The sequence below is a fragment of the Crotalus tigris genome, unplaced genomic scaffold (genome assembly GCF_016545835.1).
Source record: "Crotalus tigris isolate CLP2741 ecotype Arizona unplaced genomic scaffold, ASM1654583v1 scf7180000017828.1554129, whole genome shotgun sequence".
In the NCBI taxonomy this organism is placed as follows: domain Eukaryota; kingdom Metazoa; phylum Chordata; class Lepidosauria; order Squamata; family Viperidae; genus Crotalus; species Crotalus tigris.
Genome location: NW_024096658.1, coordinates 98523 through 122674, shown reverse-complemented (window position 1 = coordinate 122674; position 24152 = coordinate 98523). Strand labels below are relative to the sequence as shown.

The window sequence follows — 24152 nt, the reverse complement described above, 5'->3', positions numbered from 1 at the left end:
CCAATGACTTTGCTCGTCAGAATGCAATCAACTTATGACCACAATTGAGTCCAAAGTTTCTGTGGTTAAGGGAGACAGTTCTGAAGTGAGTTTTGCCCCGTCTTCCGACATTTCTTGCCCAAGTTGTTAAGTGAATCACTGCAGTTGATAAGTTAATAACCTGGTTGTTAAATGAATCTAGCTTCCCCATTGACTCGGCTTTTCACAGAAGGTCACAAAAGGTGATCCCATGATCTTGGGACACAGCAGTGGTCATAAACATGAGTCAGTTGCCAAGCATCTGAATTTTGATCCCATGACCATGGGGATGCTGCAACAGTCGTAAATATGAAAAACAGTCATAAATCACTCTTTTCAGCGCCACTGTAACTTCATGCGGTCAGTAAATGAACTCTTGTAAGTTAAGAACTACTTGTATTTCCCAAACAATTTATGGAATGCCCAGGTGTCTATGCAATTAGCATCCTTCCAAGAAGCATCAGAGAAGAAACACTATTTTTCAAGAGCTCTGTGCTAATGCAAGTATAATATTTTTTTTTTTAAAAAAGTTATAGGTACCGTATTTTCCGGCGTATAAGATGACTTTCTAAAGCACGCAAATCGGTGCTGAAGTCGGGGGTCGTCTTATTTTATTTATTTATTTATTTATGAGACTTATATACCGCTTTAAGTGCAAGCACTCTCTAAGTGGTGTACACCAGTAAGCAATGTATATATATATATTTACATTGCCCCAACAATCTGGGTCCTCATTTTACCTACCCCGGAAGGATGGAAGGCTGAGTCAACCTTGAGCCGGTGAGATTTGAACCGCTGACCTGCTGAACATAGTCAGCTAAAGTGGCCTGCAGTACTGCACTCTAACTGCTGCGCCACCTCGGCGAGTCGTCTTATACGCCGAGTCGTCTTATACGCCGGAAATTACGGTAATTTCTGGAGTATAAGACGATTTTCTAGGCATGCAACTTGGCGCTGAAGTCGGGGGTCATCTTATACGCTGAGTCATCCCATACGCCGGAAAATACGGTAAATACAACTTCACCCACTTTACACATTTTAGAAAGTAAATAAAATCCTATTGCTTAGATCAGAGTTGCTGGCTGGGGAATTTGGAGAGTTGAAGTCCAGACATCTTAAAGTTGTCAAAATTGAGAAATATTAACTGAAGGAATAACTCATGCCCATGAAGTTCAGATTTAAGTTTTATTTATTCAATTTCTGTAGTTGCCCATCTCAACCTAATTGACTCTTGGATTGTGCTAACAACCTCTTAAGGCAGTGGTTCTCAACCTGTGGGTCGGGACCCCATTTGGGGTCGAATGACCATTTCACGGGGGTCGCCAAACCACGCTGTCCGCCATTTTGTTCCCTTTTCCCTAGCTGTCCTACTCCCTCTTATTGGTGGCCACACCCACTTGGGGGTCACCACAACATGGGGAACTGTATTATGGGGTCACGGCATTAGAAAGGTTGAGAACCACTGTCTTAAGGTTACGGCAAGATTCAAAAGAGAAGCCACCTGAATTGTTTTTAAGTGCACACCTAAAAACACAATCAATTTATGTAACAAATCTGAACCAGCTTTATTAGTTAATGCTCAATATTCAGCAGAGAGTGTCGCCTTGTCAAATTATGCTTCATTGCAAACCTGGATTTGCAGTTTTCAGTACGTTATACATGAGCAGCTCATGGCCTCCACTGGCTACTCCATGCTAAGACTGTCAGACAAGTGCAACAATCATTGTTTAGTCATGGTTTATTTCTTTTATGTTGTTCATACATCCTGAGTGTGTACACTTGACGAATATGTAATGCATATTTTAGTTTTAGATTTGTGTCTGGATTGCCTTCCTATCTCTTACCAGATCTCTTCAACACCACAAATTACACCTGACTAAATTTGGAACTCAGCCTACATGACAACTGTCTGTTCCCTCCCAGACGTTTAGCTGCAAACATTTTAATAGCTTGTTCCCTGTCAACTTGGAATATTTATGAACGTTTGGAGCTTTTCACACCACAAGGGCCAACTGGTAGCAGAAGCATTATTGCCAGCAACACAATATAGCACAGATGTTCACACAAACCTCAGGGAAACAGGCTTGGAATTTTGGCTCTTCTGCACAAGCAACGTTGCTTTTCAGAAGTGGCTGCAGCTCCATCAACGGTCCTGGGAAACGCTCTACGGCACTTCCTGTGAGAGATGATTTGAAGCCACTTTCAAATGGAATGTCCTTTTCGACAGTCCCATTGGGATCGAAACACCCAGGGGGGTGCTCTTTTAGGTTAGTTTGGTATTTCAGAACTCCTCTGCCGAAATAAAAAACAAAAAAAGAAAGAAAGTAAGGCAAATCTGGTCACCGCAGCAAAAAACAGATGCTGAGAACCTAGGTGCACAAAGAAGAGGAACAAAATTGATTAAAAGTTTGGAGGCTAAATTATATAATGAAAGTTGAAGGAACTAGGTATGTCTAGCCCAGGGTTAGGCAACCTCGGCTCTTTTATGACTCGTGGACTTCAACTCCCAGAATTCCTGAAGTCCATGAGTCATAAAAGAGCCGAGGTTGCCTACCCCTGACTTGGGAAAAGGCAAACTCACAGCAGGTTATATGAGCCAGCCATGCTGAGGGGAAAGGGAGAGATTTCCAAGCTGAGTCATGCTGGCTCAGGAATTCTGGGAGTTGAAGTCCACGAGTCATAAAAGAGCCAAGGTTGCCTACCCCTGGTCTAGCCTATCAAAGTGGAGGAACAGAGGGGACATGATAACTGTCTTCCGCTACTTGACAGTTATCATGTCAAGAGGGGATTGACTCATTCTCCAAAGCACCAGAGGGCAGGACAAGAAATAATGGGTGGAAGCTTGTTAAAGAGAGATCCAGCCTAGAAGTGAAGAGAAATTTTCTGACAGTGAGAATAATTAATGAATCGAATCGATTGCCTTTCAGGTTGTGGGTCCTCCATCACTGGAGGTTTTCAAAAATAATCAACTATTTGACCAGGATCGTATAAGACTCCTGCCTTGAGCAGGACCTCTGAGGTCCCTTTGAACTCCATGATTCTATATTATAAAACACAGAATCTCTACTTGAAAAACTCTTGACGTCCCTTTGATTCTATGTTATTGACGAGCTGCCACAAAGAAGAGGGAGTCAGGCTATTCTCCAAAGCACCTGAAGGCAGGACAAGAAACAATGGATGGAAACTGATCAAGGAGAGAAGCAACCTGGAATTAAGGAGAAACTTCCTGACACTGAGGACAATCAACCAGTGGAACAGTTTGCCTCCAGAAATCGGGGCGCTCCATCACTGGAGATTTTTAAGAACACTTGTCACTTAAGTCACTTGTCTGAGATGGCATAAGTCCACCTGCTTGAGCAGGGTGCTGGACTAGAAGACCTCCAAGGTCCCTTCCAGCTCTATTCTATTCTTATATAAACAGTATCTCGACTTGAAAAACTCGAACTGGACCACATCAAGGGACTGTTTTATACAGCCCAGGAGATGATTGTAGAAATACAGGTAGTCCTTCACTTATGACCGTAATTGAGCCCAAGGTTTATGTTGTTAAGTGAGACATTTGTTAAGTGAGCTGTGCCCCACTTTATGACCTTTCTAGCCACAGTTGTTAAGTGAATCATTGAGGTTGTTAAGTTAGTAAAATGGTTATTAAGTGAATCTGGCTTACCCATTGACTTTGCTTGTAAGGAGGTAGCAAAACCTGTTCACATGGCCCCGGGACTCTGCAACCATCATAAATATGAACTAGTTGCCAAGCATCGAAATTTTGATCACATTACCATGGGGAAGGCTGCAACGGTCGTAAGTGTGAAAAATGGTCATAATTCCCTTTTATTCAGTGCCATTATAATGGTCACTAAACAAAGTGATCGTTGTAGGTCGAGAACTACTTGTAGTAGAAGCCTTTTGGAATTAAATGGCAATTCAAAGCAGAAATATCTTTAATTCATTCTCATATTGGGGTGTTCTTCCAGAGATGGGACGCACGGTAGGGTCGTCATGAAACGCAAAACGCAGCCAGAAAATAGCTGTGATTCAAATGTTGTTAAATGAATATTTGTAATGATTTTTGTCCCCACCCACGCGCTCATCTACACAATTTAAATCTAATTACATTCAGGAGTTAAGTTCTGAGGTTTGCTAAGAGTCCTCCTCACAAAATGCAGAGGCAAATAATGATATTTTTTTTATCAATTCCCCTCAGCAAAATCTAAACAACACAACCACATATGTTTTTGCTTCCATAATGATTTCTATGGGACTCCATTTTGAAAAATTATTCTCGCTCGCTGAGGAAAAAATAAAAACCAAAGACAGGACGAGGGAAGTAAATTTATTTTCTCATCCTTTTACTTTGATCCTAAAGCTTGATTGATATCCCCTGACTGGGCAACTTGCAGACTGCTAACAAAAAAAAAAAAAGCTAAAACGGAATGAAAGCAAACAAATGCAGAGGTGAAATTAGCAATCTTGTTTCTCTTTCTTGTAATTGCACTGAGTGCTGTGCTTGTTTTTAATTATCTTTATTTACAACAGTCCCCTCTTACAAAACCATAGCCCTCGCTTTAACCATGCAGAACCTCCTCCACTTTAAAAAAACAAACAAACAGTATATAATATAGGCGGCAAATACACAACATTTTACTCATTTTTACAGTGACAGGAGACCTGGTAATTTCCACATGGAATGCTTTGCTTTAAAAAAAGAAAAGAAAAATAAGAATAAGGAAAAAAAAAATAAGCAAAAACACTGTACTTCACTGAAACAAAAGGGGCCAATTCCGTTTTTTTGCAGCAATAATAATATTTCTAGGAACCATGCTGTTCTGCTAGCTTTGGAGGTAAGTTTTTATTAAAAGAAAGGAACCCACGCTTTAAAATTGCAATCTGAAATCAGAAAGGAGAGGGAAGTGCAAAAAAAAAAAAGAAAAAAAAAAAAAGCTGGTTCTGCCCCAAGATACGGTACATACGAATAGTTTAAAAATGAGGGAGAGGCTGAGCGTGGTATAAAACTCTCCATCTTTTGCCTTTTCTCCCCGCTCCAGAAGTCCTTCAGCTAACAAACCTACAATGCAGAGCCCCCAAAGCAGTGCTGCAGGAACATTACATCGGCCATTAAATCTTATCCTCCTCCTTTAAAAGGGGTGGAAATCATTGCCTGCAGTGAGTATCACTAAAGAGTGTTTGCCTGCTTCTGCATTAACTCGTGGCAGCCAGCAAAATAAGTCCCTTCGCTTTAAAAAAAAAAGAAAGAAAGAAAAGAAAACCAAAACAAAAAAGAAAAAGAAAGAAAACCCACTCTCTTCAGCCAACATTGTGCCAATGTTTTGCTTTCTTTGTTTTTAAGAGGTAGAATACAAAAAATAGAATATCAAGAGTTGGAGGAGACCTTGAAGGTCTTCTAGTCCACGCCCCTACTCAAATAGGAGACTATACCACGGGTCCCCAACCCCTGATCTGTGGACCGGTATTAGTCCATGGCTCTGTTGGCCGTACAAGCAATAGGCGAGAACGGGAAGCTTCATTTGTGCATGCACAGAACTAGGTTGCGTGCACAAAATCATCCCCCCCACCACCAAGGGCTCCGCCGTGGCCTCTGCTGCCAGTCCATGGAGCCAGAAAGATTGGGGACCTCTGCTTTATACCATTCTGGATAAATGGCTGTCCAGTCTCTTAAAAAATTTCAGTGATGGAGCAACCACAACTTCTGGAGACAAGCTGTCCCGTTGATTAATTATTCTCACTGTCAGGAAGTTTCTCCTTAGTTTTAGGTTGCTTCTCTCCTTGATTTGTTTCCATCTATTGCTTCTTGTCCTGCCTCCAAGTGTTTTGGAGAATAAGTTGATACCCTCTTTGTGTCAGCCCCTTAGATATTGGAACACTGCTATTGTGCCACGGTTTTCCCAGTTGCAATGTATGGCTGTGAACGTTGGACCATAAGAAAGGCTGAGCGCCAAAGAATTGAGGCCTTTGAACTATGGTGCCGGAGAAGACTCCTGCGAGTCCCCTGCAAGGCGATTAAACCAGTCAGTCCTAGAGGAGATCAACCCCGACTGCTCTTTAGAAGGCCAGATCCTGAAGTTGAAACTCAAGTACTTTGACCACCTAATGAGAAGGAAGGACTCACTGGAGAAGAGCTTAATGCTTGGAAAGATGGAGGACAATAGAAGAAGGGGACGACAGAGAATGAGGTGGCTGGATGGAGTCACTGAAGCAGTAGGCGTGAACTTAAATGGACTCCAGAAGATGGTAGAGGACAGGAAGGCCTGGAGGAACGTTGTCCATGGAGTCGCAATGGGTCGGACACGACTTCGCAGCTAACAACAATTCCTTCTCTTCTTTAGAAGAGACATGCCCAGTTCCTGGATTGTATGTTTTAGCCTCCAGTCCCCTAATCATCTTTGTTGCTTTGCAGGTGTTAGGTTCTCACCACCATATTCCCATATCCTTTGGCCCCCAGGTTCCTTAAACACACATACTTATGAGAACTCCATATAGGATTCTATTCAGAGGCATCTAGGATGCTCCTGTGTTTGTAGCATCCCAGCAAATCAACTCAATGATCCAAATCAACAACGAGCAGAGAAGGCAAATGAGGGCAGGGCCACTGAGGGTAAAGAGAGGAGAACAAAAGCAATTGTACCAAAGCAATTTTGGATGTGGATAGAGATCAAGAGTGAACTTAGTTTATGTGTCCCCTTCATAAAACTCACGGTGCTACATTCCAGTCTTCTATGTTCAAATTGTTTTCAAACAATAAGCACCAAAGAAGTCAGGAGGCTAATAAACAGAATGCAATGAAGCTGAAAGGAGAAATTTCCTACTAGTGAGAACAATTAACCAGTGGAACAGTTTGCCTTAAGAGGTTGTGGGTGCTTCATCACTGGAAGCTCTTAAGAAGAGCCACTTGTCTGAAATGGTTTAGGGCAGTGGTTCTCAACCTTTCTAATGCCGCGACCCCATAATACAGTTCCCCATGTTGTGGTGACCCCCAGCCACTTATACATCACCGGGTGCCAGGGGCGTGGCCAAAGAAAAGGGGGGGAAATGGCAGACAGCCTTGTTTGGCGACCCCCGTGAAATGGTCGTTCCACCCCAAATGGGGTCCCGACCCACAGGTTGAGAACCACTGGTTTAGGGTCTTCTGCTTGAGCAGGGGGTTGGACTAGAAGATCTCCAAGGCCCCTTCCAACTTTATTATTCTGTATTCTCCTCATTACAGGTAGTCCTTGACTTGTGACCACAACTGAACCCAATTTTTTTGTTGCTAAGCAAGACAGTTGTTAAGTGAGCTTTCTCTCATTTTACAACGTTTTTGCCACAGTTGTTAAGTGAATTACTGCAATTGTTATGTGAATTGTTAAGTGAATCTGGCTTCCCCATTGACTTCGCTTGTCAGAAGCATGCAAAAGGGGATCACGTGACCCTGGGATACTGCAACCGTCATAAATATGAGTCGATTGCCAAGCAGCCAAATTTTGATCATGTGACCCCAAGGATGTCCTTAGTCACTTTTTCTAGTGCCACTGTAACTCTGAATGGTCATATGAGCCAGCAGTGTCCTGCAGCTGCCAACACAGTGCTAGGCTGCATTAACAGAGGGATAGAATCAAGATCACGTGAAGTGTTAATACCACTTTACAATGCCTTGGTAAGGCCACACTTGGAATACTGTATCCAGTTTTGGTCACCACGATGTAAAAAAGATGTTGAGACTCTAGAATAGTGGTTCTCAACGTTTCTAATGCCGCGACCCCATAATACAGTTCCTCATGTTGTGGTGACCCCCAACCACTTATACATCACCGGGTGCCAGGGGCGTGGCCAAAGAAAAGGGGGAAAAAATGGCGGACAGCCTTGTTTGGCGACCCCCGTGAAATGGTCGTTCGACCCCAAATGGGGTCCCGACCCACAGGTTGAGAACCACTGCTCTAGAAAGAGTACAGAGAAGAGCAACAAAGACGATCAGGGAACTGGAGGCTAAAGCATATAAGGAACGGTTGCTGGAATTGGGTATGTCTAGTTTAATGAAGAGAAGGACGACGGGAGACATGATAGCAGAGTTCCAATATCTCAGGGGCTGCCACAAAGAAGAGAAAGTCAAGCTATTCTCCAAAGCGCCTGAAGGCAAGACAAGAAGCAACAGGTGGAAACTAATCAAGGAGAGAAGCAACCTAGAACTAAGGAGAAACTTCCTGACAGTTAGAACAATTAACCAGTGGAACAACCTGCCTCCAGAAGCGGTGAATGCTCCAACACTGGAAGTTTTTAAGAAGAGACTGGACAGCCATTTGTCTGAAATGGTATAGGGTTTCCTGCCTGAGCAGGGGGTTGGACTAGATGACCTCTAAGGTCCCTTCCAACTTTATTACTACTACTACTACTACTACTACTACTACTACTACTACTACTACAACGGGTAGTAAATTCTGCTTTTCAGCAAAAACATAAATTGTGGTCATGTGAGCGCACAACACTGCAACGGATGTAAATGTGGAAGGCTGCTGGGCATCGAAAGGGTGGTCACAACAAGTAGAGCAGATTAAAGGACTTAAGATAAAGAAAGAAACATACAAACTTCAAGCTTATGCAGACAACTTAGAATTTATATTAGAAGACCCAGAACAATCAGGGCAGAAATTATTCGAAATATTGGAAGAGTATGGGGATCTGGCAGGTTTGAAAATAAATAGAAACAAAACAAAGATTATTACAAAAAACATGACTAACATACAAAAAGGAAACCTCGAGGCAAAAATAGGTATACAAGTAGTTTCCAAATTAAAATATCTAGGGATAGTTATTTCAGCACGCCGCTCTTCAATTAAAGAAGACAATTATGGCAAATTGGTCAAGAATATAAAAGTAGATTTAGACCACTGGAAAAATTTACATCTCTCATTACTCGGGAGAATTGCTGCAGTGAAAATGAACATCTTACCTAAAATGATATTCCTGTTTCAGAATATCCCAATACAATTAGACAAGAAATTTTTCAAGGAGCTGAATAAATTAACCTTAGAATTTGTGTGGTCCGGTAAGAAGGCAAGAATAAAATTAAAGGCACTACAGGATGCCAAAGAGAGGGGAAGTTTAGGTTTCCCAGATTGGGAGCTATATTACCAAGCAGCGGCCCTAACATGGATAAGAGACTGGATAACCTTAGAAAATAAAAGATGTTTACATTTAGAGGGTTATGACCTCCAGCAGGGCTGGCATGCCCACATATGGATGGGGCAAAGCAGAAACCACCAATATTTTTTAAGACATAAGGTTCGGCAAGAATTAATAAAAAGCTGGAATATAGTTAAACGTCAATATTACGCAAAGATTCCGGCTTGGCTATCGCCATTGGAGGCAGTCACATACCCCAATTTGTACAGAAAAGACAAAGCTATTATATATAAAGACATCTTGACAGAAGAAGGTTATTTAAAACAAAAACAAGAGCTAAGACAACAAGGAATAGAAATGGAGTGGTGGTCTTATCTCCAGATACAAGCAAGATACATAAAGGCTAAGCAAGAATGGGGAATTAACAGACAAGATACGGGGTTAGATAAAATACTGCTAGGCCCGGAGAAAAAAACAAATAAAGAATATTTATAAACACCTGTTGGAATATAAGCTATATGAGGAGCAGATTAAAGAAACAATGGTGACATGGGCAATGGATCTAGGATATAATATAAATATGGATCAATGGCAGCAAGTATGGGAGCGAAATAACAAAATCACAGTGGTGACATCATATAAAGAAAACTTGTACAAGATGGTTTACAGATGGCATCACCCTGCGGCCAGATTAGCCAAAATGTATAACGGATATTCATCTATGTATTGGAAATGTAAAAAAGAAAAGGGCACTTTTTTCATGTATGGTGGACATGTAGAGAAGCACAGGTGTACTGGCGTATGGTCTGGGAATGGGCAATAGAAATGACTAGGCAAAACATTCAATACAAACCTGAGACATTACTATTAGGAATACTAGAGAAAAATGTAAATAAAGAGGACACATATTTAATTATTCACATGGTTTCAGCGGCAAGGATACTATTTGCTCAAAAGTGGAAAGCAATGGAAGTACCGATGGGGAAGCACTAATAAAAAAAATTATGTATTGCGCAGAACTAGATAGGATAACTAAAAGATTAAAAAATCAGGAAGAAACAGAATTTTATCGAATATGGAATAAATTTTATAGATGGAGGGGAAAAAATGGAGGTCACAGTAAAGAGATAAGTTGAGCTAGAGACCAGAAATGTATAGTTGTATATAGATATATTATATGTAATTAATGTACAATATGGACTGAGATGTCAGTCAAAGACGATTTACCATGTTCAATGTTTTTAATTCTGTTTTTTTCTTTGTACCCAATAAAAACTTAAAAAAGAAAAAAGAAAAAAAAAGGTGGTCACAAGATCACAAGAAATGGCGGGGCCCAGCCATCGGAATTCAGAACGGAGTTGTGTGTATCTTTGGGGAGGGCTCCATTGTGACTTTTGTTGTTCGTCCATCGATTTTCGATGAAGACCTTGACATCTTGTGGGTTATGGGTCATCAACGATGTGTCCGTAGGTGGCTAATAAGACCGATGTTAGCACGGAATGTTCTGCCACATACTGAACAAAGAAATGTAGACACTGTTAATTCAGCATTTGCAGCTCTGGCTTTGTGGAGTGCTTGCTTTTCTTGTGCCAAGATTGTCCTTCTGTGTTCATATGTCTGGCAATCCTGGTACACCAAGGTGCACCATGTCGGTCGATCATGCGCCAGAAGTTCCCAAGAGATGGTGTTAATATCCAGGGACTAAAGAGAAGCTTTTAACGTGTCTTTGTATCGCTTCTTTTGTCCCCCGTGTGATCGCTTTCCTTGAGACAGCTCACCATAGAAGAGCTATTTAGGGATGCGATGATCTGGCATCCTTACAACATGGCCCGCCCAGCGCATCTGGGCTTTCATCAACAGAGTGTAAACTGATAATAGACCTGCTCTGGAGAGGACATCTGTGTCTGGTGTCTTATCCTGCCACCGGATCCTCAGAATTCTACGAAGGCAAGTCATGTGGAAGTAGTTCAGTTGCCTAACATGCCTCCTGTACACTGTCCAGGTCTCACTAGCATACAATAGGGTAGTTAGCACTGCTGCCTGGTAAACTTTAAGCTTGGTAGCAAGACTTATTCCACGGCGGTCCCACATGTTAGTCCACAATCTGCCAAATGTACAACTTGCCTTGGCAATTCTACAGTTGACCTCAATATCAATTGTCACTGCACGGGAGAGGGTACTATCAAGATATGTAAATTGGTCCACTCCTTGCAGCTTTTGTCCCTTTACTGTGATGGTAGGCTCTTGATATTGGGCTTTTGGAGCTGGCTGGTACATCACTTCAGTTTTCTTCGTGTTGATGAAGAGGCCAAAGTTGGCGTTTTAAACAGTCACTAAATGACCGATCATCTAACAAGGACTTGCAGATTTTGGTTAAAGATCAGAAGACTGCCTGGTTCTATAAGCTCCTTTCCAGAGGAAATGTCAGGGAAAGCAATTTAAGATAGATATTTTTATATTGCAATTATTTAAGGAGAATCCCCAGACACTGAAGTGGTAATTATATTCCACTTCAATATCTTCATGAGATAGAAGTTGGGATTAAATAATTTTCAGTTCTGCAGTGCTTCATCTTCTGTTTAAGAAGAATACTTATACTTACACAATTCCCCTTTAAATATTAAAATTTATGACTTATACAGAGGAGATGGGGTTTCCCTCTTCATTATTCCACCCTCAATCTATCTCGCTACACAAGGAAGATCTGAAAGCCAACTGCTTCCCTTTTGCAATCTGACTTGCCCCAAATTCTAGATCAGGGCTAGAAAGAGATATTTCCACTGTGTTTCTTCATTCTGACCCTTGTCATGGAATCTGAGCTCATGTGATTATCATTAGTGACCTTCCCAGATGGCTTCTAACAAATGAGGTCCATGGGAGAAGTGGGATTCGCTTAACACAGGGGTCCCCAACCCCCTGTCTGTGGATCAGTACCGGTCCGTGGCATGCTAACAACCGGTCCGCACAAACAAGCAAAGCCCAATCAGCGGGATGCAGGCAGCAAACAAACCATGCACCCTCCGGTACGTGGAAAAACCTCTCTCCACAGAACCGGTCCCTGGTGCCCAAAAGGTTGGGGACCTCTGGCTTAACAAGATGTGATTCCGTTAACAAGTGTGGTGATCACTTAACAACTAAGGCAAAAAAGACCATTAAACTGAGTGTGACTCACTTAAAAATCCGCCTTGCTTTGCAAAAAAAATTCTGGTTCCAATTATAGTTATAAGTCAAGGACTATCTGTAATTTCTTTTAGAAACTTCTTCCGAAGGAGAGAATTGGAGAGAAAGGATCATGGATGCAGTGGGATACTCTTGCCCTTACACCTTAGTTATAAGGTGGCTTAAGGGGGGTTAGAAATACAGACTGTAAGGACCTGCCTCCGTTTCTCTACCAAGAAAACAGAACTCTTGAAACTGGCATCATTTCAAAAGGAACTTTTATTGGCAGATACAGAATGCAGGAAAGCTAGGCAGGATCTGAGGACTTCCCACCCAAATCGATAGATTAAACCCGCAAAAGAATAACCCCACCCCAATAATAATAATAATAATAACAACAACAATAATAATGGTGCATTGGAAGATCTGCAAGAAATATCATTTGCCTGTATGCAACAACTGGTGGGATCATAAAATAGAGAAAGTCATAGAAAATGATAGAGTTAAACTGCTCTGGAACTTTAGAATTCAAACAGACAAGCACCTGCAACATAACACCCCAGACTTAACAATTGTCAATAAAAAAGACAAAAAAGTCTGGATAGTGGACGTGACAGTGCCTGGAGACAGCAGCATAGACGAGAAAGAACTGGAGAAGATAACAAAATACAATTCCTACAAATAGAAATAGAAAGACTGTGGCAAAGGCAAGCAAGGGTAGTACCAATAGTAATAGGCGCCTTGGGTGCAATCCCAAAACAACTGGAGCACCACTTGAACACCATTGGCATTGAAAAATTAGTCAATTGCAAAAGGCGGCCTTACTAGGAACTGCTTCCATCCTGCGACGATATCTGTAATACCATAAACATCCACATCTGCCTATCCCAAGTCCTTGGTAAGGACTCGATAGGTAGAGAAAAATGCCAAATCCAGTCTGAACATCTGGCTGACTGTGCGATGATCAATAATAATAATAATAATAATAATAATAATAATAATAATAATAATAATAATGGAAGGGACCTTGGAGATTCTTCTAGCCCAGGGGTAGGCAACCTTGGCTCTTTTATGACTCATGGACTTCAACTGACTCAGGAATTCTGGGAGTTGAAGTCCATGAGTCATAAAAGAGCCAAGGTTGCCTACCCCTGTTCTAGCCTTTAGAGTTAAATGATGCTGGGAGAGGGGGATGTGGATGAGAGTCCAGTTAATCATAGAGAGAGAGACAGAGAGAGAAAGAAAGAAAAAAGAGAGAGAGAGAGAGAGAGAGAGAGAGAGAGAGAAAGAAAGAGAAAGAAAGAAAGAAAGAAAGAAAGAAAGAAAGAAAGAAAGAAAGAAAGAAAGAAGGGAGGGAGGGAGGGAGGGAGGGAGGGAGGGAGGGAGAGATGATGGGGAGAAAAAGAAAGAGAGAGAAGGGAGGGAGAGAGGGAGGAATGGAAGGAAGGAAGGAAGGAAGGAAGGAAGGAAGGAAGGAAGGAAGGAAGGAAGGAAGGATGGAAGGAAGGAAGGAAGGAAGATGGAGCAGGAGAGTGAATCCCTCCTGCAGCGTTTATAGTATTTTCAGAACCTGAAAAGGACTACGTACATTTGGAAAAGAGAGGTGTTTGTTCAAGACGCTTTCTCCTGAGAGAGAAACATTACACTAGATCTTTTTATCACTGTCTTGAATCTTTGTCAATGTACACAATCCATTATTGCAACGTTAGAAATTCACAAAGTGCTTGATAGCAGGGGTGCTCCATTATTCACTTCCAGCCCTTGGGCTGACTCAAGAGAAAGAGACCCTTAAAAAAGGAACAGGCATCTATTTTTCACTCAGAGTTGAAATAGCTTCCCCCATTACACGGTCCCATTCAGAAAACCCAAAGTGGAACAGAGATTTCGGGTTAGGCAAAAGGAAGATTTTGAGAAGTGGAAAATAAACTTTAATTTTTTTTTATTTTTTTTTTGAAGAATACTCATTTGGAATAAGCTATGTAGGGAGGCAGGCATGGCCTGGGGAGCAAGGAAGGAGTAAGCAACCCGCTAAATTAGGGGAGAGAAGTTTCAGAAAAGATGACAAGTTGATCTTGCTTAGTGGCCATTCAAAGTTACCACGGCCCTACTTTGGAAATACTTACGACTCGGACTATAAATTATGATAGTTATTCCCCCTCCCATTTTCCTCACAAAATCCGGCAGTTGGCAACATGGCTGCATTTATCCCTGTTTGCAATGTCCCATGGTCACATGGCCATGTTTTATGGTAATTTTGCCAAAAACCGGCCTTCTGGTTTGCAGCCAAACCGTGCTCATGGCAAAGCATCAGATAGCTTAAGGCAGGGGTAGGCAACCTCGGCTCTTTTATGACTCGTGGACTTCAACTCCCAGAATTCCTGAGGCAGCCATGCTGAGGGGAAAGGGAGAGGTTTCCAAGCTGAGCCATGCTGGCTCAGGAATTCTGGGAGTTGAAGTCCACGAGACATAAAGCGGCCTAGGCCAGAGGTAGGCAACCTTGGCTCTTTTATGACTCGTGGACTTCAACTCCCAGAATTCCAGAGCCAGCTATGCTGAGGGGAAAGGGAGAGGTTTCTAAGCTGAGCCATGCTGGGTCAGGAATTCTGGGAGTTGAAGTCCATGAGTCATAAAAGAGTCAAGGTTGCCTATCCCTGGCTTAGGGTACACAACCTTTGCTTAATGACCGTGGTGTTTGCTTAAAGACCACGGATTTGCTTCACAACCATCCCAAAGTGAAATTGGGGGGGTTGATCACCTGATGGTCTTATGACCATCACAACTTACAACTGTGACAGGACAAGGAAGTTAAAACCAGCTAGGTTACCTAACCTCCAATTCCCTAAATGTCTATGGAGATTCTCAGTCATCCAGAACATGGTTGTCCCAAAGGTGCTTTTTCAGGAGGCAGTTGGACTTTCTGGTTTTTCCTTGAAGACGTTTCGCTTCTCAGCCAAGAAGCTTCTTCAGCTCTGGTGTGAGAGTATAAACGGATTTCCAGAAAACATTGCAGACTACAGGAATCATGTTTGAGATGCAGACAGACTCATTCCCAACAGCCTGGGCCTCAACAGTGCAGGGACACAGGACAGAAAACATCCTGTAGCCAGGAAGGCTCCACACCCATTTGCACTACTCAGGTGACCCTGAGGACACAGGTAAACCTCTAAGTGGTCTCAATGACTCTCTAAAACAGTGGTTCTCAACCTTTTTAATGCTGCAACCCCCCAACCGGTCGTAAGTCGAGGACTACTCAACCGATCGTAAGTCGAGGACTACTCAACTGGTGCAGCAGTTTTGGCGGGCTCAGCAGGGCAGAGACAGCCTGGACAATTCCTATTGGCTTTCGGAAGCCAATAGAATTAGACTCTATTCAAGAGAGTCTATTCTATTGGCTTTTAAAAGCCAATAGACTAAAAGGGAGTAGCACAGCTAAGGAAAAGGGGGAAAAAATGGCGGACTGCGTTATTTGGCAACCCCTGTGAAATGGTCGTTCGACCCCAAATGGGGTCCCGACCCACAGGTTGAGAACCACTGCTCTAAAAGAATGCAAATGACCAGCTGTCTGCAAGGGGTATAAATCCTTCCACTCCCCACCATCCAGTCAGAACTGAAGAAGCTTCTTGGATGAAAAGTGAAAGGTCTTCAAAGAAAAACAAGAAAGTCCAGTTGCCTCTTGAAAAAGCACCTTTGGGACTCCAATTTCCTTAAGGCCTCTCCCTGATTGGATCATGAATTTAGAGCTATACAGGAAGTCCTTGACTTATGATCACAATTGAGCTCAACATTTCTATTGTTAAGCAAGACAGTAGAAAAGTGAGTTTTGCCCCATTTTACCACCTGTCTTGTCACAGTTGTTAAATGAATCAATGCAGTCACTTTTCTCAGTGCCGTTGTAACTTTGAATGGTCCCTAAATGAATGGTTGCAAGTTGAGGACTACCTGTGATTGGCTGAGCTGGGAAAAGGAAGCAGTACCAAATTATTCATTTGGGAACCGTTGCAGTCTTTCATTTTTTAAACTTGAAACCATCCAATGCAAAAGGTGAGACAGTGTGACATATCTGGGGCATACATTCCATCTTTCGAAAATCAGAGGATGATGGAGAATAATGTTGAAAAAAGGTAGAACATATAAGCTAGCCCAGGTGTATGGCTCAGCTTGGAAACCTCTCTCTTTCCCCTCAGCATGGCTGGCTCAGGAATTCTGGGAGTTGAAGTTCACGAGTCATAAAAGAGCCAAGGTTGCCTACCCCTGGCCTAGGCCCCTTTCTGACTCACGGACTTCAACTCCCAGAATTCCTGAGCCAGCATGGCTCAGCTTGGAAACCTCTCCCTTTCCCCTCAGCATGGCTGGCTCAGGAATTCTGGGAGTTGAAGTCCACAAGTCATAAAAGAGCCAAGGTTGCCTCACTCTGGCCTAGGCCTAGGCCCCTTTCTGACTCGTGGACTTCAACTCCCAGAATTCCTGAGCCAGCATGGCTCAGCTTGGAAACCTCTCCCTTTCCCCTCAGCATGGCTGGCTCAGGAATTCTGGGAGTTGAAGTCCACGAGTCATAAAAAAGTCAAGGTTGCCTACCCCTGGGTTAGCCAAAGGATTTTTCTCCAGAAGGAGAATACATGTAGTCGTCAACTTACAACAGTTGTTTAGTAACCGTTCGAAGTTACAACGGTACTGAAAAAAGTGACTTAGGACCATTTTTCACACTTATGACCATTACAGCATCCCTATGGTCATGTGACTTACATTCAGATGCTTGACAACTGGCTTTTATCTATGACAGTTGCATTGTCCCAGGGTCATACGATCATATTTTGCAACCTTCTGACAAGCAAAGTCAATGGGGAAGCCAAACTCACTTAACAACCCTGTTACTAATTTAACAACTGCAGTGATTCCCTTAGCAAACGTGGCAATAAAAGTCATAGAATGGAGCAAAAGTCACTTAACACATTTCTCACTTAACAACATACCAGCTCAATTGTGCTAGGAGGTTGAGCACTGCCTGTCCTGGGTGCACATCAAGTCTACAGCAGGTGTCTACAGCAAAGTTCTTCACTGGGTGGAAAAAGAAAGCCAAATGCACAACATTTTGTAGGTAACAAGAACGCTACAATTGACCTTACGTTCTCTCATGTATCTACCTCAATCTCGTTGGTTAAGTGGGAGTGAAGAGATTAAGAGATACGGGGAGGCTAATGCTCCATCCTTTGGCAATCTTGTTCTTTCTTTGGGAAATGTCAAGAAAGGTTAATCAAACATTTTGTTTTTACAATCATTTTCTAGCCCACACAGCAACTAGCAAGAGATGTCTCTTCTCGGTCTATGCATCCAATCCCCCTTTTTGAAAAGCACCTCTCAGCCTTTGAAAAAAGAAATAAGAGGCACACAGGAAAAGGGTGATGGCTACACCTGACTGGCCTTGTGTGGGCTCAGAAGCTAAGTGGGGTCGGTTCTAGTTAGTACTTGATAGAGACCTCCAAAAATCCTAGGATGGAAGGTTTGAGTCGGAAGTTGAAAACCATCAATGAAGAAAGTAATGGAAAAGCAAGACCTGCATGGATCATTCAGCTACTAGACTCGTATTCATGGAATCATAGGGTTGGAAGGAACCTTGGAGATCTTCCAGTCCAAAGCAGGAAAATTTATACCATCTCAGACAAAAGGTTGTCCAATCTTTTCTTGGAAGCCTCTAGCAACAGAGCACCCACAACTCCAGGAGGCAAGCTGTTCCATTGCTTAAAGTCAGGAAATTGCTCTTTATTTCCAATTTAGACCTCCCTCTGCTGGCTTTCATTGATTCTTGTCCTACCCACAATGCTATGGAGAGTAAACCAAGATCCTCCTCCATGAGGCAACCCTTCAAGTGTCCCAAAGTTGCTTTCCCAAAAGGCAACTGGACCTTCTTTTTTTTTCCTTTCTCATCCAAGAAGCTTCTTCAGTTCTGAAGCTTGAACTGAAGAAACTTCTTGGATGAGAAGCAAAACGTTTTCAAGGAACACCCCCCTCCCCAAGAAAGTCCAATTGCCTTTTGGAAAAGCACCTTTGGGACAACCATGACCGGAATGACTGAAAATCTCCGTAGACCAGTGGTTTTCAACCTTTTTAATGCCGCGACCCCCAACCGGTCGTAAGTCGAGGACTACTCAACCGGTCGTAAGTCGAGGACTATTCAACTGGTGCAGCACCCTTTGCAGAATGGGACTTTTGGCAGGCTCAGCAGGGCAGAGACAGCCTGGACAATTCCTATTGGCTTTTGAAAGCCAATAGAATTAGACTCTATTCAAGAGAGTCTATTCTATTGCTTTCAAAAGCCAATAGAATAAAATGGAGTAGCACAGCTAAGGAAAAGGGGAAAAAAATGGCGGACTGTGTTGTTTGGCGACCACTGTGAAATGGTCGTTCGACCCCAAATGGGGTCCTGACCCACAGGTTGAGAACCACTGCCGTAGACATTCAGCCCTACAAGTAAGGCTGTAAGCCTTCCAGAGTTGCTCTCGATAGCGAGATGAGCAGCATATGAATTTAATAAATAAATAAAATAAATTGGAAGACTGCTATCATATCACCCCTAGTCCTTCTCTTTGTTATACTTAGACATATCTAGTTCCTTCGATCGTTCATCATCATTTTAGCCTCCAGAGCTCTTATCATCTTTGTTACTCTTCTCTACATTCTTTCTAGAGTCTCAGCATCTATTTATTTATTTATTTTCAAATATTTATATGCCACCCAATCCCAAAGGACTCAGGGCGGCATATAAATTTTTTGTTATTACATTTATACGGAAAACAAGTCAAAGGCTTAAGAACTGCTCCACTGTACATTGAAGTGACTTCTTTATGTTCCTTAGCACATCTCCTATTGAATCTTCCCACTTATCTATTTATCTATAGTTTTTTTCCCCAGTCTTACCCGCTTCTTTATAGGAAAGATGATTCCCCACTCAGAAAAGCAAAATAAGCAAGGAAAAAACTCTCAGACAAAAGTCATGCACAATACATTTTCCCTTTTTGTCAACCTATGGTTACCAATTTCACCTGAAATTATTTCTGGAGAATTTTTCCCCTCCCACCATAAGTGTGTACGTGTTTAGACAGGTGATCCTCATTTTAAAATCATTTACCTAGAGCAGGCGTAGGCAACCTTGGCTCTTTTATGACTCGTGGACTTCAACTCCCAGAATCCCTGAGCCAGCCATGCTGAGGGGAAAGGGAGAGTTTCCAAGTAAGCCATGCTGGCTCAGGAATTCTGGGAATTGAAGTCCACGTCATAAAAAAGCCAAGATTGCCTACCCCTGACCTAGAGAATATTTGAAGTTACAATGGAAGTGCAAAAAAAGGGACTTACGACTCATCCTTTCACTTAAAAAAATGTCCCCAGCATCCCCCAGAGTCACATGGTCAAAATTCAAGCACTTAGCCATTAGCATTCATATATGACAACTGCAGCATCCTGGGTCATGCATTCATCATTTGCGATCTTCTCAGTCAGCTTCCAACAAGCAAAGTCAATGGGGAAGCCAGATTCACTTAATGACCACATGATTTACTTAGCCACTGCAGTGATGTCAGGCGGGAAAAAAATCAGGAGTCAAGGCGGTTCAAATGAATACAGGTTTATTACAGGCTAATAGTCGCTATAGGAATCTGAACTACTAACAGTCAAAGCAAATTAGTGGTAGATAAGTCAACAGAATTCACAATGAGCTGGATGTAGATCTCTTGTGAACTCAAAAGGGATTCGAGACTGTTGATGCATTTGGCCCCTCCCTTGGGCTCAGGATGGTTAAGTGATTCACTTAACAACAATGATGTTTTTGCATTGACAATAGATGGAAATGTAGCCATCTTTTTCCTTTTGCTTTTAATGCTGGGAGGTAGAGAGGTGAGAGTCCAACTAGACATAACAACACTAAACTTAGTGTGAGAATCAAGGTTATTGAGCCCAGAACTGATAAAGAATTTGTGGGCTGAAGAGCTGGAGAGGAAGCCTGTGCTTCAAGCTAATTGGGGAATGTGATTTATGATTGTTAACTGGAGGAGGGAATCATGCTTTGATACTATGTGTCCAGGGGAAGGGAATTCAGTTTTTGGCTTCGAATATGCAGTGCTGATGTTATGCTACTCAAATAAAAGATCCTTAAAGTTTAAGGTAAACAAAGCCTCAAAGTTCTTTTGAAGAGTTTCATCTGTCGGAACCATGACAAAAAGCCATAAAATTAGGTGTGACTTACTTGCTTAGCAATGAAAATGCTGGTCCCAATAGTGATGTAGATGTGGCCCTTGATATTCACAGGAATTCTCTTTCAGACAACACTGGAGTCTAATAAGTCCGCCAATAATTGGGCATGAACAAACACACTTTACCCATGTATAAAAAAAACTGTCCAAAATTTTCAGCATGCATAACACATAGCAAAATGGACTCAAGAGGAGTGAACGTGTAAGTCTTTCCAGACCTATTTCCAGACTATTTCCAGACTATGGTTATTTGCAACTGCAGATAATGAGATTGCAAATAATAAGGGCTTGCCAGAATGTATGTGCATAGACTTTCCTAAAGTCACACTACAAAAAAAAGAGCAAGGCTAGAAAAAAAATAATAATGGATTTAATAAGTGGCAATTAAAATTAATTGCCTGTGTCCCATTTTGAAAAACAGTTGTTTCCCTGTTTGCACATATTGTTCTCCCTCTCTTATACACACACAAATTAATTTCTCCCATCTGAGAAACACACAAATATTCCACCTTTCAGCAGCAAGTACGAAAATAGTGAGCCAGAAAAAGGCTGGAGACTGAATGAGACTGGAAAGAGGGATGGAAGGAGAAAGAGGCGGGAGGAACAAAACTTGGAATACTGCATCCAGTTTTGGTCACCACGATGTAAAAAAGATGCTGAGACTCTAGAAAGAGTACAGAGAAGAGCAACAAAGATGATTAGGGGACTGGAGGCTAAAACATATAAGGAACGGTTGCTAGAATTGGGTATGTCTAGTTTAACGAAGAGAAGAACGAGGGGGGACATGATAGCAGTCTTCCAATATCTCAGGGGCTGCCACAATGAAGAGGGAGAGAAGCTATTCTCCAAAGCACCTGAAGGCAGGATAAGAAGCAACGGGTGGAAATTAATCAAGGAGAGAAGCAACCTAGAACTAAGGAGAAACTTCCTGACAGTTAGAACAATTAACCAGTGGAACAACCTGCCTCCAGAAGCGGTGAATGCTCCAACACTGGAAGTTTTTAAGAAGAGACTGGACAGCCATTTGTCTGAAATGGTATAGGGTTTCCTGCCTGAGCAGGGGGTTGGACTAGATGACCTCCAAGGTCTCCTCCAACTTTATTGTTATTATAAAGTGAAGGAGAGAATCATTTTTCAGGAGAGAAAAGAGAAAGGAAGCAAGAAAACCCGTATTCATAGGTTACAAAGGGTTAAATTTCCAAACAGCCTCTTCCAAAATTGGAGCTGGTCTTCAAAGATGTCCACACTTTGTAGCCAGATATCAACGGGCATCTGTTTATTCCTTAGCATCTAATAATTTCTTTGATGCTTATTCTTGTCTTATCAAAGACCCTTCCCCAATTTGATCAATCTTTAGATTCATTTGATCAAAGTTTTGTCTTCCTACCAGATGGATAAGTATAGGTAGTCCCTAACTTATAACCATAATAGAGCCTAATGTTTCAGTTGCTAAGTGAGACAGTTGTTAAACGAGTTTTGCCCCATTTTATGAGTTTTCTTGCATCAGATGTTAAGCGAATCACTTAAGCTGTTAAGTTAGTAACACAGTTATTAAGTGAATCTGGCTTCCCCATTGACTTTGCTTGTCAGAAGGTCACAAAAGGGGATCACATGATCCCGGGGGACACTGCAATCCCCATAAATATGATTCAGTTGCCCAGCGTCTGAATTTTTTTTAATCATATAATTTATTGATTTTTTTAAAAAAACATAAATCATTTAATAATTGGTGAACAGTGTGTTGTCTGGCTTACATTTGTAAAACAATCATTAAAAATTGATTTCTATAATCCATAATCCACATAATAGTTTTAGTTGATTTCGTCTTTTCCCCAAATATCCTCTTTTGCAAACATTGAGTTAATACAATTCTTATTATTTTGATAGATAACAATTAAATATGTATTTTTCCCAATAGTCGTAAAAATAATAATCACATCAAAATAATATTTCTTTTCTATCCAATCATTCTGGTTGCCTTATCATAGATCCTGTTACAGTCCTTATTTTAATTTGTTTCTCCCACCAAATTCTAGATATTCTTACTGGTTAAGATTTTCTCAAAAATTAATTACATTTAAGAATTTAACTCTATTTTTCCATATGAACCACCTCACACGTACATTGCTTAAGGAATAGATAAAACAGCAGAAAAAAAGAAAGAAAAGCAAGAGTAAAAAAGCATAAAAATAACATACTACTTAAAATATATATCCCTCCTAAGCTAATATGTATTTATTTCTAAATTTCTTATTCTTTTTAACCATAATTAAAAATATGTTTAATCTTTAAACATTCCATTTAATACATCTAGTCATCTAGTCCTTTAACTCTTATTCAAAACATTTTTTATCCATTATAATTTTCTTAAATTCAATCACTTTTAAATATTTAAAACCTTTCCTTTATCTAAGTCATTTCAACTTTTTTATATTACTCATATCAAGAAAGAAAACAAAAAAGGGGGAAAAACATACTATATTGTATTTAGAGAATTCATCCCTCTTAGAGTGACATATATATTCCAAAACTTTTCTATTTCTTTAACCTTGTTTCTTTTTTAAGTATTCTCTCTGGTAAGTCCCATCATCTATTTTCTTAGTTTCCACTTTAGTCTTTTGCCCAATGTCTTTCTTAATCAATGTATTTTGCTGAATCAAAAAGTTTTTCCGTATGTTCGTAAATGTTGCTGTAGATATAAAAAGTAAATCAGGAGAAGTCTCTTTGCACAGGACTTCTGCCTTTCCGTGTTTATTGAAAATTGTTTTGTTTCTCTCCGCTTCTCTTATCATTTCTTTTCTCTCCGATGTTTCTGACATCTCTACAGTCCATTTAATCCAATTTGTTTTCTTGCCCTCAAATTTATTTTGCAGTCTTAAGGGATAAGTTGTTTTTTCCAATTCTTGTAAATTTTTTTCCACTAGGATTAAATCATGTTTCCCTGTTTTGTTAAGTTCCATCTTTAAGTCTATTCTCAATTCTATATCCATTTATCTGTTTTATCTGCTCCTTCTCTGTTGTTGTTTTCTGGGAATTTTTTTGTTGTAGAGTTAACTTGAAAATAGATTGATTTATATTTTCAAAGTTGTTTTGTGTTTCTTTGTGGTTTAAAGTCATTGTTCTTTGAATTAATTGCAGTATACTATACATCTCCTCCTGTGAAGTATTTATGTTTTCTTGATATGTTCTTTCTACATGTCTCTGATCCATGATAGCCAAGAATTTGAGTTTTCCTCTTCCTTTCTTTTCTCTGCAAATAGCTTTAGAGTCCCAATTAGATAGATGTTTGTAATCCAAATAGTTCAAAAAATATTTTTTTCTAAAATTTATAATTCTCTTTGTTTACAGCCCAGATTATTGTCTTTTTTTGTCACAGCTGTTCTTTGTTGTTAAAGCTTTGAAGGTCACAGACACAGATTAACTTTTCCCTGGTTTTGCCGGGTCTTATATTAAAGTCTTAGCTGTCATAGTCTTCGTCCACTACTAGGTATCAGCAACTAATTGTTTTTCAATTTTTAAAATGAACAATTATCTTTAAAATGAGAGTCTTAACCATTCAAACAATTTTAGATTTATCCAGATTTAAGTTTTAAGTTTCAGTTTTTATATTTATTTCACTTC

The 24152-nt window shown here is 41.0% G+C and overlaps 1 protein-coding gene across 1 annotated transcript in view; it reads right to left on the bottom strand.

Annotated features, from left to right (window-relative positions):
* The window catches only part of NOX4 (NADPH oxidase 4), a 118253-nt gene that overhangs the window by 64081 nt on the left and 30020 nt on the right, over nucleotides 1–24152 (bottom strand). The window contains exon 9 of the mRNA XM_039342950.1: nucleotides 2088–2310. Coding sequence (XP_039198884.1) covers nucleotides 2088–2310 — 223 coding nt within the window. The remainder of the gene's footprint in view (nucleotides 1–2087; nucleotides 2311–24152) is intronic.